Here is a 19,431-nt window from a genome sequence, read left to right as displayed (position 1 = left end):
ACCAGATGGATGCTTTTCCGAGATGTTAGTTTTCATGTGCACAGGGGGTTTATTGACTGTGTGATGGCGTTGCCTTCGTTCTGAAGAGTTGAACTCCTGCTTCAGTGCAGGAGCCCAGCCTTTCCTCCTGTGACATACTCAGCTCTTTGAAGGTGTGAGATGCGCTCAGATGGGAGGCCCTGCCGAGTGCGGTCTACTGTCCCTTTTTGTGGGACTTGACTGCCACGTGTCCATTCTCTCATCATTGAGGTAGCACGTCTATTTTGATGCCACAAAAAGACAACTTACACAACTGCTCCTCCCCGTGATGTGAGTAGTTTGGGAGAGACCCTTCTCAAAATAAGTCTGATTAGTGGTGACCTCGAAGGAAAGTGGTAAACTGACTCGAGAAGAAAAATTGTGTCTGGTTGGGATGTGTCACTTCATAGGATCCCTTTTCTTTCCACTCTTCTTCTGGCTGACTTACTGGACATTAAAGGCACCTTCCAAACCCAAATCCAAACCCACTGCCACAGAGTTGATTCCGGTTCAGGGTGACCTCACAGAGAGTTTCAGGGACTGTCAGTCTTTATGGGAGCAGAGTGGCAGGAGGTTGTGAACCGCAGACCTTGCAGCACTGCCAGAGCTCCTTAGAGGTACTTGAGAGTACCAGTTAAGCTGACAGTTAAACCAGTGTGTGCTTCCTCTCTGAATAAGAGTTAAGTATGGTTCTGAAGGTGATGGAGTAAAAATCAATTAAAATTCTAACTCTATCCCATTTGGGAATTGAACTTTATTTAGTCTGGTGGCATTCATCCATTTCCAAATGAAATTCTTGGTCCATTTTTAGATAATTTCACATAATTTTCTCTCTTAAATTAGTTGGAATTTAGAGAAGACACTGTCACTTTACATAAAAATTATTTCATCTTTTCCTTCAGGAGTAGCTTTTCTCTTTAGATGTTATCACTGCTTAAATGACCCAATCATTTGCATCAAGTTAGCAAAGAATGAGTTTAGGAAAATTGGAAGTGGTCAAAAAATGAAATGGAATGCGTGAAGATATATATACTAGGCATTAGTGAGCTTGAAGTAGATTGATATTGGCCATTTTGAATAAAAATTTTTATGATTTACTCTGGAGGGAATAACACAAGCAAGCGAAATGGCGTGGCATTCCTGGTCAGAAGGATCATGCTAAGTCCAATCAGTGCAACTATTACTCAACTTTATGCACGACCCAAAAAAGTTAGTGATGAAGAAGTTGAAGAATTCTACCAGCAACTTCAGTCGGAAGTTAATCAAACATGCAGTCAAGACGCTTAGGCAGTTGTGGGTGGTTGGAATGTAAAGGCTGAAAACAGAGGAAGGAGAAGGGCCTGGAAAATAGGGCCTTGGTGATAGAAACAAGCAGGGGCGCAGATGAAAATCTGTACCTATTTACAGCAAATACCCTTTTCAGCAACACAGAAGTCAGCTATACACACGGACTTAGTCAGAGGGAATACACAGAAATCACATGGACGGTGTCTTTGGGAAGACAAGATGGACAAGTTAACAGCAGACCAAGAACTTACGGGAACAGACCATCAATTGCTCATTTGTAAGGTCAGGATAAAGCTGAAAGAAATTCAAACAACTCCACAAGAATCAAAATACAACCCGGAGGCTATCATGCCTGACTTTGGAGACCATCTCAAGAGCAGGTTTGGCGCATTGAGCACTAGTGACACAGAGCTGAAGAGCGGTGGGCGGACATCAAGCCTATCCCTCATGAAGAAAGCGAAAGGTCATTAAAAAGACAGGAAAGAAAGAAGGGACTCTGAAACTTGCTCTTGAGTGTAGAGTAGCTAACGTCAATGGGGCAAGCGATGCAGTCAGAGGCGTGAGCAGAGCATGTCAAAGGGCACCTCTCGAAGACGAAGCTGAATGTTGTCGTGAAATGTGCAGAGACCTGGAACTAGAAAACCCAACGGGAAGAACGCACTCAGCATATCTGAAACTGCAAGAACTCAAGAAAACTGCCCCCTTGTCCAATTGTCTCCAGATGGGCTTTGGGTCTCCATTCTGCACTTCTCCTCACTCACGTTGATAGTACTTTTTGTTCTGGGTCTTTGATGCCTGATACCTGATCCCATCGACACCTGATCACACAGGCTGGTGTGCTTCTTCCATGTGGACTGTGTTGCTTCTCAGCTAAATGGCCGCTTGTTTGTCTTCAGTCCTTTAAGATTCCAGATGCTATATCTTTTGATAGCTGGGCACCATCAGCTTTCTTCACCACATTTGCTAATGCACCCGTTTTGTCTTCTGCGATTGTCCCAGAAGAATGCACTACAGAGGGTAGCACTGAAGCTGCAGCTCAGGCAGAGGGGAGTGTCTGATCAGAGCACCCAGGAGCAAATGAAGGGGGAGGGAGAGAGAGTGGAACATATCCTTGCCCACCAAGTTCTGAGGACAATATTCCAGCTGCCAATGCACAGAGAGGACCATAGGGCCAGCCCCACCATGAGACAAGACATCCCTCACTGACCCATAGCGCTGCAAGGGACAACACTGGAGGGACAGTGCAGGAACTGTGTCCCATCTGACTCCACCACACTGGGGTGGACGCTAAGGGCGTGCAAAGAGCAGCAATGGGAGCAAAGCAATGAAGTGCCTAGAGAATGCCAAAAATAGACTTTGGGGCCAGGGCGTGGAGCCCCATCAGACTCGACTAGAAAATACTCCTAAAGGTCAACAGACAGACCTTGAACTATTTATAGGCTATTCTTTTTCATTTTTTTTGTTTTGTTTTCTTTTTCTGTTTTGTTTTGCTCTGTCTTTTTTGTGTGTGCTTATTATTGTCTCTGCATGTCTTGGGATAAACAATCCAGAGGAGAAAACAGCAGGATCGAGGGTTGGGGGAGTGGGAGGACCATGTGGGAAAGGAAGTGATGTTAACAAACCCAGGGACAAGGGAACAACAAGTGATCTGAAATCGATGGCGAGGAGGGCACAGGGCGCTTGGTAGGGCTTGATCAAGGGCAGTATAACCGAGAGGACTTACTGAATGAAGGCTGAACATGATAGTGGGACAAGAGGAAAGCATAAGGAAATAGAGGCAAGAACTAGGAAGCAAAGGGCATTTATCGAGGTCTAAGGAGAGGCATGTACATATATAGAATGATAGGGAAATAGATCTATGTACATATATTTATATGTTAAGTATCAAGGTAGCAGAAGAACAATGGGCCTCTACTCAAGTCCTCCCTCAGTGCAACACTTAGCTCTAATTACTTATGCTTTTATTTTAGAATTGGATTACATGATAAAATAGATTTTTCCTATTGTTTCCTTTATCAGAATTGCTGTGACATGGGTACCTTTTTCACAATGTGTCGGCACATTCTGGTTACTTCAGTTCTCCATCTGTGCCTGTTTGCGGCCTTCTAGTTTCCCTGCCGCCTCGCCGTCTCATCTTTGTTTCAGAGTACACACTGACATTCGCTGCCCTCTGATGGCATTTTAGAGGAGCACAGAACCCAGCATCGGACGGTCCTTACTTTATGAGCCATTTATTAAGTAGGAAGGTGACCTCTAGAATAGTTCTGATTCATAGTTTAAAGGGTAAACTTAGTTTTCATAAAAGGAAGTATGGTTGTAACATTTGCCCTAAACTGTTGTAGAGCATTTTTTCCCAAACATTGCTGGACTTCAGAGCACAAAAATCTCATATAATCTTTAACTAGATTTTTCCAAAGGGTCCTATTTTGTGTGAATTACTGTAGCTCATATAGTGTATTTTATTTTTGAGTCAAAATTCAATTTTGCAATGTGGTCCATGTTTGCATTGCACATTCAAAGCACCAAGAAAAAAATGGGAAATTTTACATTTATGCCTTATTGGATATATTTTTACCACAGTTCTGTAAGGTGTAATTCTCATCATTCACTCTAAAATGTGTGTTTGTGTGTGTAAACTGAAGCCCCCTTTAATCATTCAGTAGAAAACCATAGCTTTGTGCCTGACCCTTCCGACTTTCTGTCTGGTGATCTGTTCACATTGTAGCTAGTCTCCTGGAAAAAAACAAACCCAAACAAACCATTATTGTTTAGTTTAAGTATAAATTTCAATCCCACGTTCACAGTGAAGCTTCAACATGTTTTGATTCTTTCTTTGCTTTAGCCTGAACACACCGCCTGGAACTAAAGTTAAGCTCTCAGGCATTATCGGCGTACAGAATGGATTCCTGCTCCTGAATGACTCCAACACCACCCTTCTCGGGGGTGAAGTGCAGCACCTGATTGACAAGTGGGAGTTGCAGAGAGTAAGTGCAAACCACGAATGCCTGGAACTTTCAAAACTCCCTTTCTTGCGATCCCTGTTTTTAGACCATCCTCTCATAATGAATAGTACAATTAATCTTTGGTGTCACCGTTGAAAAGAATGGCACAGGATGATCTTCAGAGAAATTCTCTTCGCTAAGCTGATTGTTCCTCTAAAGCAGATGTCCGTTTTCAGAACAAGTAGTGCTCCACTTCCACGTGATTCGAGTTAGGTCGGACTGCACCCGCCACGGTCCTTTTCGCAGCTGTTACTTTATGCTTGCACATCTGTGAAGTTTGACATTGCCTGAGTGTCTGATGTTACCAGCCTCATACCAATCCCCAAAGACAGAGAAAGATCAGATTTACAAAGATACTGATAATGTATGGCAGTAGTAATGAACATTTAAAAAGCGGTATTCTACCTAGGATGGAGCTGGAATGGGACCTCATCATAATTTGAGAACTGCCAGTGTTTGTTACATTATGATAGATACAGATATTTAAGCCACACTTCGCTGTCACATTTTCAAAACTATCAGTATTTTGTTATAAGGTACGTGTAGTATACCTATGCACGTCTCTAAAACATAAATGTGTGTGTGTATATATATTGATACATATATGATGTATATACCTTTCTCTCATTTACATGCACATGTGCATACAAGTGAAATCAAGTTGGCTTTTACTATAACGGAGAAGTTCTGGTTGTCCTTCCTTGAGGCATTGTTAGTGTTAGGTGCCGTCGTGTGCACAACAGAACGAAGCTCTGCACAGTCCTGCGCCATCCTCCCACCTGTCCCTGTGCCTGAGCCCATTGATGTAGCCACTGCGTCCATCCACCTCCTTAAGTTAAGGGCCTTCCTCTTTGCCACTGCCTTCTACTTCACCAATCGTGACGTCCTTCTCCAGGGACTGGTCTCTTCTGACAGTATGTCCAAAGTCTGTAAGATGAAGTCTTGGCACCCTTGTTTCTAAGGCGCACCCTGGCCGTACTTCTCCGATGCAGATCCTGTGCTCTTTTAGCAGTCCCTGATAATTTCAGTTTTCTTTCCCAGCACCTCCCTTTAAATGCATTGGTTCGTCAGTGGTCTTCCTTATTCAAGGTCCACCTTTCACGTGCAGATGCTGCGGTGCAGAAACGCTGCCTTGAACGAGGTGCACCGCAGTGCTCCAAGCAGCATCTTTCGCTGCGACACTCTAAAGAGGTCTTGTGCAGCAGATTTACCGAGTGCAGCACATCCTTGGATTTCGATAAAATCTTCGACAACTTCAGCCTTTTTTCAGGATGTTACTTATTGGTCCAGTTGTGAGGATTTTTGTCTTCTTTACATTGAGTGGCAATCCACACTGAATGCTGGGATCCTTAGTCTTCATCAGCAAGTGCTTCAGTTGCTCCTCGTTTCCAGCAAGCACGATCATGTCATCTGCATATCACAGGTTGTCAATAAGCCGTTCTCCAATCCTCATGCCACGTTCTTCAGATAGCCAGCTTCTCTGATGACTTGCTCAGCATGCAGATTGGACAAGTGTGGTGAGAGCTTGCAATCCTGATGCACACCCATCACGAATGTCAACTCTGTGACCCGTTCTGAGGACCTTCCTTGCCCACAACACACACAAAGACACCCATACATACATTCACACACAGTTTCATCATCCTGGGAATGTTGTACTATATATTTTTACTTTGTTTTCTGAAAGCCATCTTAATATTTCTTGTTCAGAGATGATGAATGTCTACCTTTAAAAGAGGTTTAAAATGTCCTGATATGATTATAGTTCTCTGGTTTGGTAACCATAGCAATGGAGGAACCATGGAGAACTCAATTACTTGAGCACCTGGCAGGTGGGTGATCCTTACACAAATGTGCAGATAGAAATCATAAACCAACGTTAATTTGGGGAGTTTGTACATTTTCTTATAAAATAAATAGAGGAAGGGAGCACGGGGCAGTATTTAAACTACGTGAAGTTACTTAAATGGCACATGGTTATATAAAGGTGAAGACAAGAGAAAAAAAAATACCTCTAAAGGTTAACTTTTTTGTATGTTTGAAAAGACAGGCTCTAGGGAGTTTGGTACCAGATATAATTTACCAAGTGATGTAACTTTACCATTTTAGTTTTCCCAAATGACATCTTTTTTGTATATACTTTCTTTTTATACTTAGACTAACTTCTCATTTTTATATTTTTCAACTAGTGTCTATTTTTATTTAGATTAGTTAGTTCTCATGAACATTCTTAGTAAGGTAATATCCCCCCCCCCCCCGAGGAAATACAATAGTAGTGATTTTTATTATATTTCCTAGATATCTCTTAATTAAGCCTCCAATTTTTCCTGGGTTTTCCACACTGTTTCCTTTATATCATGCTTTTTTTTTGTTTATCTATTTTTAATATATGTGATTGCTTAAACCTGTAGGAATGATTAATAGTTACGTGGACTAAGAATTCTTTTTATTAAGCATTTACTATGTGCTTGGCATTTTGCTGTATACTTTACATATATTATTTCTTTATGAGATGAAAGTTACCTTTCTTATTTAAAAATAAAAAAAACTTGAGTGAAAGTTAAAGTGAAAATCCGTTTTCCATTAAACAGATCTTCCACATTTTCTTTCGTGTTATTGAGTGCAGTCCCCATAATGTAATAGCAGATCTCCCACTGAACTTTCGGTGCTTCCTCTTTCCAACCCTCCGCCTTTCCTAACCCTCTGGACTCTGTCCTTGGGTAAATGCTGCTCTGTTCCGCTCAAATGGTTGGCTATTCTAAGGAGTGTGTGCCTTTTTCGTGTTAATGTTCCCTGGAAAACCCTAACCCTGTGTATTGTTTGGCTGAGACTACAGCCTTTACTCTCCTCTCCTGCCTCCCCCCCCCCCAACCCACTTAGCTGACATTGGCTTTTTACTATATACTGTTGCAAAATGTGGCGCTGTCGTTTATTGTTGTTATATTAAGACTGTTACCCTCAAGACAAAATTTTGTCATTAGAAATAAGTATTTTACAAGATATAATTTCATATTGTTTTTGTGATTCATCACTATGCTTTCATTATGTTCAATTGGTAACAATGAAAATACATCCTGCATATCAGATCTTTACGTTACGATTCATAACAGTAGCAAAATGACAGTGATGAAGTAGCAGTGAAAATAATGTTATGGTTGGGGGTCGCCACCACACGAGGAGCTGGATGAAAGGGTCGCGGCATGTGGACGGTTGAGAACCACTGCCCTGGCATGTCATGCTAGGGTTTTCCTTATTTTCTTTAAATGTGTCATCACAGTGTTTAATCACAAGAATATTAATGTTTTAAAGTTATTTTTACTTCTGGAGCCTGGATGATTTCACATTGATTTGTCTACCCACATCTGAGGAATACAATGTATTGATTGATGCCGGTTCACGGGGTTGCTCCATGTCAGTGATTGAAAATTGCATTAGAAAAAGCCCCTTGCCAGAGGATCTGCATTCACTTTCTCCCTCCTCCTCCACGTGCTCCCCGAGGAGAGGGGTTCATTTTGTATGACTAGAATTAAGCTGTACTTTTAAACCTCCTTTGGAAAGTTTGGAAATTTACCCTGCGGACTGAGCTAACTCTATCCTTGATAGGGGAGATTTGAGACCCTGAAATTTCACCAACCTATATGATTGACATGTTTTTGTTTTACTTAGTTGAGGAAAAATGGACAGCAAGAGAATTTTATTATAATGCTAAAGTAATAGCTTCTTAAAAATGATATTTCTGTCTTTAATTTAATAGGCATAATTAGCTGACAATTTCTTAGGGACTTAAAAAAATTCAGCCTTTTTACAAAACTAGGCAAAAGTATTTTCTGGCATCTGAAATCAATTTTTCTATATATCTTAATTTAAGAACAATTGATTTAATATTGTAAGGGTACAAAAAACAACATTAGGTTTACAGGAATCTGCTTTTCTAGAATTTTAAAGGATGGTGTTGAAAGCATTAGGTTACTTCTTATCTTGCTTCAATGAGCTTAATTGTTAAACTTTTATGTTCTTAAAGAGAGAAAATAGACCGCTAAACAATACCTCACAAGAATATTGTTCTCTTTATTTTTTCTGTGATTTTTTTCCTGGTATTTTTTTTAAATCATTTTATTAGGAGCTCATACAACTCTTATCACAATCTATACATACATCAATTGTGTAAAGCATATTTTTACATTCATTGCCCTCATCATTCTCAAAATATTTGCTCTCCTCTTAAGCCCCTGGCATCGCTCCTCATTTTTACTCTCCCGCTCCTCCCTCTCTCATGAACCTTTGATAATTTGTTATTATTTTGTCATATCTCGCACTGTCCAGTGTCTCCCGGCTTTTCCTACTTTTCTCCCACTTTTCTGTTGTCCGTCCCCCAGGGAGGAGGTCATATGCAGATCCTTGTAATCGGTTCCCCCTTTCCAACTCACCCTCCCTCCACTCTTCCGGTACCACCACTCTCACCACTGGTCCTGAAGGGATCATCTGTCCTGGATTCCCTGTATTTCCAGTTCCTGTCTGTACTAGTGTGTGTGCATCCTCTGGTTTAGCCAGATTTGTAAGGTAGAATTGGGATCATTATAGTCGTGGGGAGAGGGGAGAGGAAGCATTTTAAGAACTAGAGGAAAGTTGTAGGTTTCATCTTTGCTACATCGCACCCTAACTGGCTTGTCTCCTCCCTGAGACCCTTCTGTAAGGGGATGTCCAGTGGCCTACAAATGGGCTTTGGGTCTCCACTCTGCACTCCCCCCTCATTCACAATATGAATTTTTTTGTTCTGATGATGCCTGATATCCAATCCCTTCGATACCTCATGATCGCACAGGCTGTGTGCTTCTTCCATGTGGGCTTTGTTGTTTCTGAGCTAGATGGCCGCTTGTTTACCGTCAAACCTTTCAGACCCCAGACACTATATCTATTGATAGCCAGGCACCATCAGCTTTCTTCACCACATTTGCTTATTCACCCGCTTTGTCTTCAGTGATGATGTCGGGAAGATGAGCATCATAGAATGCCAATTTAATAGAAGAAAGTATTCTTGCATTGAGGGAGTACTTGAGTGGAGGCCCAATGTCCACCTGCTACCTTAATACTAAACCTATAAATATATACACATAGGTCTATTTCCTCATCCTCATATATAAATATATTTACATATGTACATGCCTTTATTGAGACCTCTCTAAATGCCCTTTGCCTCCTAGCTCTTTCCTCTATTTCCTTCGACTTTCCGCTTGTCCTACTATCATGTTCAGTCTTCATTTGGATTTCAGTAATTCCTCTTGGTTACATTACCCTTGATCATGCCCTACCAGGCTTCCTACACCCTCCTCACACCGATTTGGATCACTTGTTGTTTCCTTGTCCCTGGGTTTGTTAACACCACTACCTTTCCCTCCCCCCCCCTCCCATGTCCCCCTGGAACTGTTGGTCCTGTTGTTCATCCAGCCTATCTTACCTAGATACACCTGCGGAGATAATAACATGCACAAAAACCAAGACAGAGCAAAACCAAGCAACAAAAGAAAATAAAACAACACTAAACCAGTGACAAAAAAACAAAACCTAACACAAGAAGAAAGAAAAGCTTGTAGTTAGTTCAAGGACTGTTTGTTGTTGTTTTTTTGTGATTTCTATTATGTTTTACTTTATGTGCTTTGATAATTTTCCTATTTGGGACTTCTGCATTTAGGTATATTATAGCTTCATCGTGAATTTCCCCTTTTTCATTCTGTAATACTCCTTTCCCTGGCAATATTCTTCCTTTGAATTCTAATTTGTTTAATGATAACATGGCTACTTGTGTTGAAGGTATCTCCTTAGAGTGTATTAAACACAGTATGTTTTTATGTTTTGTTTCTAAGATCTTTATATGAACACTAGAATTTATATAGATAACATATAATTAGGCCTTTCTTTTGTGTCCATATAATCTATAATTTCATTGATATTTAGATAACTTGCGCTTTTTGCTGTTTTATTGAGAAATAATTCCCATACCATAAAATCGACACATTTAAAGTGTACAGTTCAGTAGTTTGTATATATTCATAGACTTGCAGGTCAGTCATCACCACCCAGATTAGAACAGTTTCATCACAAGTTTCAGCCTGTCCATAAGCAGTCCTCATTTTCCCAAACACCTGGTCTTAGGCAACCTCTAATCCACTTTTTGCCCATTTGCCTATTCTGGGCATGTCACGTAAAAGGAATATGAAATGGCTTCTTTCATGTCATACAGTTTTTTTTGTGTGTTTTTAATTCATTCTTGTGGGAACATACATCAGTACTTCATTCCTTTTTATTGATGAATAATTTTCTGTTGTATGGATGTGTCATTCTATGTGAATTCACCAGTCGAAAAAAAATTGGATTGTTCTACTTTTGACTCATATAAGTACTGTTGATATGAACATTGGTGTTGAAGTTATTGTAGGCATACATTTTATTTTATCTTTGATGCATTTAACTGCACCATTTTACATTTCCACTAGCAGTGTATGAGGAATCTAATTTCTCGACATTCTTAACCACATTTGTTAATGTCTTTTTGATCATAGTTTATTTAGTGGGTGTGAATATTTGTCTTATAGTATTTTGAAGTGCATTTCTCTCATGACGTCATGGATCTTCAATATCTTTTTATGTGCTTACCAGCCATTTGTATATATTTTTGGAATTATGTCTATTCACATTTTTCTTACTTTTTAATTAAGCTGTTTGTCTTACTATTGAGTGGGAAGAATTCATTTTATATTCCAGATACGAGTTCTGCAGATACTTTCTCATGTTCTCTGGGAGTGTCTTTTTCTTTTCTTAATGATGCCCTGTGGAGAAATAACATTTTTAGTATTGCTGAAGTCCCCTTTATCTAATTTTTTCTTTTGTGGTTTTGTTTTGGGGGTCAGATCCAAGAAACCATTGCTTAATGCAAGGTCATGAAGGTTTACACCTATACTTTCTCCAAAAGTTTTATAATTTTTTACTTTTGTATGTGGTTTTGGTCCCTTCTGGGTTAATTTTTGCATATTTTCTGAGGCAGGCATCTGATCTTAATTCTTTAGTATGTGGCTCTCTAATTTTCATCGCACCAGTGAATGAGAAGACTATTATGTTCCCATGAATTATCTTGATATGCTTGTGGAAAGTCATTGATCAGAAATATGCGTGTGTATTTCTGAATTCTCACTTTCACTGATCTACATACCTGTCCTCTGGACGCACCGCTTTGTTTTGATTATTTTATTTTTGGGATGCATTTTGAAATCAGGAGTGTAAGTCTTCCTGCTTTGTTCTTTTCTGAGAGTGTTTTGGATTATTTCAAGACACTCATACTTTCAACTGAATTTAATGGTCAGCTTTTTTAAAAAAAACCAACTTGGAACTCAGATTTGTGTATAGAGATTACAGTAAATCATCCTAGGTCAGTTTGGGGGTTAATGGTATCTTGGGAAATTTCAGTCTTCTAATCCATGAACTTGGGGTATCTTTTAATTGATTTGGTCATCTGAAGTTTATAGGTTTTGTACTTTTACTAAATTAATCCCTAATACTTTACTCTTTTTGATACTGTTATAAAATTTCATTTTTGGTTGAGTAATTATTGTGCATGCAAAGAGGCCTTGGTCGTGCCATGGGCTGAGCATTAGATCAGGGGTCCTCAAACTTTTTAAACAGGGGGCCAGTTCACTGTCCCTCAGACCCGTTGGAGGGCCGGACTATAGTTTAAAACTAAACTATGAACAAATGTATGCACACTGCACATATCCGGCAGGCCAGATAAATGTCCTCGGCGGGCTGCATGTGGCCCGCGGGCCGCAGTTTGAAGACGCCTACGATTAGACTCTTAGCTGGCTGCTCTACAGGGGCAGGAGGGGAACGCTCCCATGAGGCCGTACAATCTCGGAAACCCTCAGTTGCAGCTCTATTCTGTCCAGTAGACTTGCTGTGTTCTGCAATCAGCGTGATGGCAAAAGTATTTTGTTTCTGTTGTTTGTTTTGTTGTACATTTAATTGTATTCATGTAATTTTATCTGTTTGGGGTTGTTAATTTCCTGTATGCTTCAACTTTGCTTAACTTGTTTAAACCCTAATGTGTGTGTGTCTTCCTTAGGCTGTTCTTATCGATTACATCTTCTCCCTTTCCTAGCTGCCCCTTGGATTTCTTCTTTTTCTCCTGCCTGCTTGGTTAGAACCTGCAGTATTATGTTTCAGAGATGTGATGCGGGCTCTTCCTTACTTTAGTCCTGATCCACTATCTTGCTATATATTTTGCTTCTATTTAACCCATCTACTTTGGATTATTATTTTTCTTCTCTTGCTTCGAATGAATTAAGTATTTTGTGTGCGTGCCTGTCTGATTTATATGATCTATGATCTGTTGGACTTACCCGCTACATGCCGTTTTGTTTTTTGGTGAATGCTTTCCACAAGTGGAAAATATTTTGGGTTTTCTTTCTTGGACGGGTTTCTGCCTTACTCAGGACTGGCTGTTGTAGGCTTTACTGCATGTCACTTATAAAAAACAAACCTCACTGCCACCTAGTCGATTCTGACTCAGATCGACCCTGTAGGATCCAGAGACGGCAGGACTGCCCTGGTGGGTTTCTGCGGCTGTGAATGCTGATGGGCGCAAGAGCTGCTGCTTGTAGTTTCGGACTGCCGGCTTTATATCTGTCCCCACTTCCTACATCTGGCATTTTCTGTTCCTTTGCAAACATTAGGTTTCTTCTTTATAGTTTGTATAGTTCACATCTGCTAGCTGTGAAGCATTTTAGTCTTTTATTTATTTTTCCCTTAAACCATTTTATGTTGTAGCCATCCTCTGTCTGCACTCTGTCTTTTCTCTGTCTAATTTTAAGACTCCCAAAATGTGATTGTGTGGTTGTGATATTACTTGGTATGGCTTTTGTGTTCTTTTATCCGACTCATATTCACTGAGCTTCATTTTTGGGCTCTTGTCATTCAAGTTTATATAATTTTGACATTTAATATTTTATTTTTCTTCCCTATACCTTCTTCCACTCTCTTATTTATTTGTGATTTCAATTCCATGAATGTTCAACTATTGGCTTTGGACAAGCCACTGAAGTTTAGTTCACTCCCCCACCCCCTAAGGTTTTTGTATTAACTTCATTTGGGTGCATCCTATTACTCTGCCTCCAGGATCTTTTCTCCTGCACTGTCTAATCTCCTGATTCCTTCCAGTGGGGTTTTCATTCTGTGCACTAACAGTGAACCACCCAAAAGTAACAACAGAACACAGTGGTGTGTGCATACAGGTCTTTCCGCGAGCAGCCAGGGGCTTTGAGCACCCGGTCTCCTTTTGTCACCAGTGGGTGATCCAGATGAGTACCGGACGGGAGGGATGACACGTAGCAAGAGTGCAAACCTCGCATAGTTTTTTCTTTGGAACTCCTCTCTGATTCTTTTTCAATGGCTTCTCTTCTCCCTGTGTGAATGCCGTTGGTTAAATACCTCTAAAATAACTGTAAAACTCTTGTTGTTAATCACCTTTTTCCATTTGTGACTCAGCTTCTGTTGACTGGTTTTTAAAATAATTTTAAGTCGTGCTTCTTTTTCTCATGGGAGCCGGAGAGACACAGACGTTCTGTTCCCGTCAGGGTTACTTAGGTCTTGGAAACCCCCAGGGACAGTTCTGCCCTGCCCTAGAGGGTAGCTGTGAGTCAGGATTGACTGATGGCAGGGAGTTTGGAGTTGTTTGAGGAGAAGTACTACTAGTTTGACCCACTGCAGGACAATGAGTTTTTGAGTAGGCTTTGTTTGGATGCCTAGATTTTGTTACGTTTCGTTAGAGTGGAGGATTTAGCTTGGATGCACAGGAAGACATTTACGGATCAACTTGATCTCCTCAAGGAACATATTCAAGCTTTGAAAGAATTGTCTCCGACAGCCTTTCTTCGGCATATTGTTTAGCTCTCTGTTTAGCTCCAAATGCTCGCTCGCCAAGGTGTCCTTAGTCTGGGTGCTCCGAGCCGGAATGCCTCTCTGCCTAGGAGTGCTGTGTGAATCCTTCCGTTACAACTGCATGATGCTTGTCTGTTTAGCGTTGTTCTTCGAGGGAACTCCGGTACAGATCTCTAGAGCTCCTCTCTGAAGGACTCTGCCCTGTGGCGTCCAGTTGCGGGGGCCTCCTCAGTCTTATGTTGCTGTCCTCACCTCACCTTTCCCTGTCGTTCCGTCAGCATCGCTCCCCCATGCAGAACGCCAGAGCCATCTTATGCGTTCCCTTCTCAGAAAGCAACTGTTGTCTGTGTTGTCCGGATTTCCAGTTGTGTATTGAGGCAGGCTAAGTGTGGTTGTCAGGGCAAGAAGTATACACCCTGTGGAATCCTTTCAATTACTTAAGGACCTGTAATATAAATTGAAATACTTTATAGGTAGGAGTCATTGGTTAGTGCAGTCAGTTAAGCTCCCGCCTACTGATGGTAAGGTGCGGGTTTTCAATCCCCCCAAAGGCATTTTGGAAGAAAGGTGTAACAATCTGCTTGGAAAGGTCACAGCCACTGAGTAGACAACCTGCTGCTTAGTTCTACAGGAGTCTCCGTGAGTCAGGACTGGCTCGATGCCCATAGGTGTTGGGTTTTGATATCTGTCTGCTGAATAACCAAGGAAAGGGTGCCCAGGTAAATTTATGGGTTTGCAGATATTTTAAAAACTCAGCTTCTCATTACATAGACAGCTTGTACAGGAATGTGGTACTCCAGTAGGGTTTACTCTTTGCTCAGTAAGCTGCATGCCCCTGTTGTCTTTGGCCTGCTTACTCATCCCAAGCCCGCTGTCCTTGAATTGTTTCTGGTTCTGCCCGCACCCTATCGGTCAGGGTGAATTTCCTCATAGGAATGTATTTCCAAGGCTGTAAAACTTTATGGAAGCTGACTGCCATATTTTTCTTTCATGAAGTGAATGGTGGATTTGAACTGTGACCTTTCAATTAGCAGCCAAGTGCTTTTAATCTGTACAGCATCATTAAAAGGGCTCAGTTCTTTATATAATGGCCATAAACTGCATAATAGCTTTCCTATAATGTTGATGTTTTGCTATATGCCTGGAAGTACATATGGTGATACTTTAGTATTATTTTTCTGTAATATATTATAAACATATTTTTATAATGATAATTGTTTAAAATGCACAAAAACCTAAAACTGTGTTATACATCTAGTGCTTAAGAGATAATGTATTGATATCTGTAAGAGCTCCCAATAAAATGATTAATAAAAAAGGTTAATAATTTATTAACTCTTCAGAAACAAAGTATAGAAGAGGACTACATGGCAAAAAGGAGTCCTTCTGAAGACCTTTGTATCAGAAAGTGCATTTACTAAGCTTTTTCCCCTATAATTTTATAATGCATTAGTATCTCTTTAACCCTAAAATTAAGAGTTAGCAGGTATATACTGTAATCAGGGAACTTTTAGAAGTTTATTTTAATTTTAGAACCCAAACAAAAATTTAAGCATGTTGTTTTATGAAACTAAGACTATATTAAGAAGATTTTACTATAATTGAAATTGATAGTTTATAATATGGATGTAAGTTTCATATTATAAGCTATAACAATTAGAACTATCCATGTGTTTAGTATGTGTTTGTTATTAGATTATATATACACAAATGTTTAATTTTAAAGAGAATTTTGAGGTTTGAATATTAGTAGTCAGATGACATTTGTCAGGCTGTTACTTTAATATACTTCATAATGAAATCTTTATTACCAAAATTTTTTATCTTGGAGTTAACTTCTTGTGGAGACTTAAAAAAAAAAACATTCTATTGGGACTCGTACAACTCTTATCACAATCCATCCATCCATCCATCCATTGTGTCAAACACATTTGTGTATATGTTGCCATCATCGTTCTCAAAACATTTGCTTTCTACTTGAGCCCTTGGTATCAACTCCTCATTTTTTCCCCTCCCTCCCCGCTCCCCCTTTCCTCATGAATCCTTGATAATTTATAAATTATTATTAATTTATAAATTATCTTATTTTGCCATATCTTACACCATCCAACGTCTCCCTTTACCCACTTCTCCTCTGTCCCTTCCCCAGGGAGGAGGTTATATGTAGATCTTTGTAATCTGTTCCCCCTTTCGCGCTCACCTTCCCTCCACCCTCCCGGTATCGGCACTCTCACCACTGGTCCTGAGGGGTTCCTCTGTCCTGGATTCCCTATGTTTCCAGTAGCTCTGTGTACATTTATTTAAAGGTTTAACATTAAGGAAACAGATAGACAGTGGGCTCCTGCTTAAGTACTCTCTCAACACAAGAACACTTTGTTCTAACAAGTCAGCAGTCTGAGATGCTCACCTTCCTGGCATGATCGCTGAAGACAGTGGGTGCACAAGCAAATGTGATGAAGAAAGCTGATGGTGCCAAGCAACCATAAGATATAGCATCCGAAGTCTTAAAAGCCTGAAAAAACAAGCAGCCATCTAGCTGAGAAACAACAAAACCCACATGGAAGAAGCACACCAACCTGATCTGACTCGATCACTGAGGACAAAGTGGGTGCATAAGCACAAGTGGTGAAGAAAGCTGATGGTCCCTGGCTATCAAAAGATATCGTGTCTGGGTTCTTAAAGGCTTGAAGATACACAGGCGGCCATCTAGCTGAGAAACAACAAAGCCCACATGGAAGAAGCAGACCAGCCTGCCCTGACACGATCACTGAAGACAAAGCAGGTGCATAAGCAAAGGCGGTGAAGAAAGCTGATGGTGCCTTGCTGTCAAAAGATAGAATCTGGGGTTCTACAGGCTGGAAGATAAACAAGGAGCCATCTAACTGAGAAACAACAGAGCCCACACCAGCCTGCGAGTTCACAAGCGTAGAAGGCATCAGGCATCAGGCATCAAAGACAAAAAACAACAACACCATAGCATTGTGAATGAGGGGGAGTGCGGAGTGGGTTCCCAGGGTCCATCTGTGGGAAATTGGACATCTCCTTGCAGAAGGACTGTGGGGAGGAGATGAGTCAGTCAGATGCAGTTTAGCAATGATGAAACATACAATTTTCCTCAAGTTCTTGAATGCTATCATGATCCCATTTCTGCGTTACAAATCCGGTGGAACCAGAGGATGTACACTGAGACTGTTTTTATTATTATTTTTAACTGTTTGTTCTGTAGGGACCAGTTTGAATTGTGTTTCTGAAAATTGCGTAAACGCGTGTTTTGGTAGGGGTAGAGGAGTGAGCAGGTATAGCCTTTGCTCAGTTACAGAAATTAGGAATGAAATGTCTTAGGGAACTTAAATTAATTTGAAGTAGGGTTTTTGTTCTCCCGTGTGAAAATCTAAAGGAAGCGAGATTCTGTGCACTGTTTGTTTTAATGACTCCCTTTTCTCACAGAGCTTGTCAAAGCATAATAGAAACCACATTGGAACTGAAGGTGGACCGCCTCCATTTGTGCCTTTTGGACAGGTAATGACTTTTATATTGAGAGTTGAATTTAATTTTTAAAAGTTTTTCATTAGTATTCAACCTGTGATTAGTTCTGCGCTAGAGTCTTGGGAGCTATCTGGCAATATATTAAGTATAAGGAATATAATAATTGTTTTGTTATTTGACTGTAATTAATTATTGGTGTAGATTTTTCTCAAGAGCTGTTGACTGAAAGATTGAAGCAATTAAGAGCCACACTGAAGAGCAATTTTCAACCAATTAAGAGAGCATGCCGAGACGGAGAGAGAAATCCAGAAGTATGACAGCTAAGCCGGGCTGTAGTTTCTCATTTGTGAACTAAAAACAAAGGAGGGAGCGACAGGAAGAGTGGCCTGGAAGGCTAAGCCTTAAGAGGCAAAGTCAAAGAATGATTACAACAGCACCATAACCTTAATTTCAGAGAAACATCCCACTGCAACGCTATTGTTTCTCCCCGTATTCTTCATCTCAGTCTACTGAATTTGACAGCATCTTCTCCTGTCTCTTCGATTCTTCCCTGGAGAATTCTGCACTTTTCAGTTTACACAGCCACATAGGGGACTTGTGACCATAAAGAGATTCCAGGTGTGTTCCTTTGAAATGTCCTTTGAGTTTGGGAACAAAGAGAAGGCTGGAGGGTCAGGAGGGAGCTCTGGGCCCCCAGCCTTGCTGCACAGTGTAGTTCACCTGTAGTGACCAGGACAACAAGAAAAAGGGAATCCCAGCACTGCTCTCTTAACTGTTTTCGCATCAATTCATTTTTTAATTTTCTAAAAATTCTATAAAAAGACCTCTTGATTATACTTTTCTCCTTTGAGAAAAGCTATCAAAATTACCCCTTTACCATCTTAAGGAGCAATCGCTGTGACCTTCGGGGCTGCCTTCAATTGGACTGGCCCAGCAGATCCCCTCGAAGGCCGCTGGCGTGGTTGGATCTTCTCCTTAATGGTTGAAGGCACTCCCAGGAGACCAGTGCGTCACTGAGCGAACATGTAAGCTGCCAGGCACCGATGACAGAGACCTCTTTATATGCTCCCCCCTTATGTCCGCCTGCACCTGAGGAATTGAAACCTAGTAGCCAGTCCTCTTGATGTGCTCTCCTCTGACACTGACCCCTCGTAGCAACGGCTTTTCACCACGTAGCACGGAACAAGATGAACGTAAAGGGAAGAAGGATGGCCCTGTAGGGCCTGCTGACCCAGCTGTTCTTGTAACTTGGATCTTCTCTCCTGATTTCAATACTCATCTCAATCAGGAACTTAATTTCATTACCAGTTAGTGTTTCCAGTTCAGTGACAGCAACACAGCATTGCAACACAACCGCAGCCTCGATCCTTCTCCCACATAAGCGGAATGTTTTCTGCCCACTTATTCCCCATTGCTCAGCTCCTCAGCTGACCAGTGCCTTGTTTTCTTGTTTGTGATCAGCATCAGCTTCCATCCCCCGCAGTTTCTTCCAGACCGCTCCTTATCCGTAAAGGGTCCCAGTATGATCTCTGAAGCTGCTTACTCTGTGCCTCATCGTAGGCCACCAGAATCTAGTTATTTGGTAATGTGTCCTGAATTTGTTCTTTATTTTCTTTCAAAAGCCACTCAGTGGTTATGTGTTGGCGATGTAACAGGTTGGAAATTAAGCCTCATATCTGTTACATATTGGGCTGGATCCCGAATGGTCTGCAAT

General features: G+C 40.9%; 1 protein-coding gene across 3 annotated transcripts in view; it reads left to right on the top strand.

Annotated features, from left to right (window-relative positions):
* Positions 1-19,431, top strand: part of TDRD3 (tudor domain containing 3) — a 175,406-nt gene that overhangs the window by 76,234 nt on the left and 79,741 nt on the right. For all 3 annotated transcript variants that reach the window (XM_075562998.1, XM_075562995.1, XM_075562999.1), the window contains 2 exons: positions 4,148-4,289; positions 17,679-17,750. In XM_075562998.1, coding sequence (XP_075419113.1) covers positions 4,148-4,289; positions 17,679-17,750 — 214 coding nt within the window. The remainder of the gene's footprint in view (positions 1-4,147; positions 4,290-17,678; positions 17,751-19,431) is intronic.

Source organism: Tenrec ecaudatus, chromosome 11 (assembly GCF_050624435.1).
Source record: "Tenrec ecaudatus isolate mTenEca1 chromosome 11, mTenEca1.hap1, whole genome shotgun sequence".
Taxonomy (NCBI): domain Eukaryota; kingdom Metazoa; phylum Chordata; class Mammalia; order Afrosoricida; family Tenrecidae; genus Tenrec; species Tenrec ecaudatus.
The sequence above is the reverse complement of the archived record's forward strand: the minus strand, read 5'-3'. Positions and strand labels throughout refer to the sequence as shown.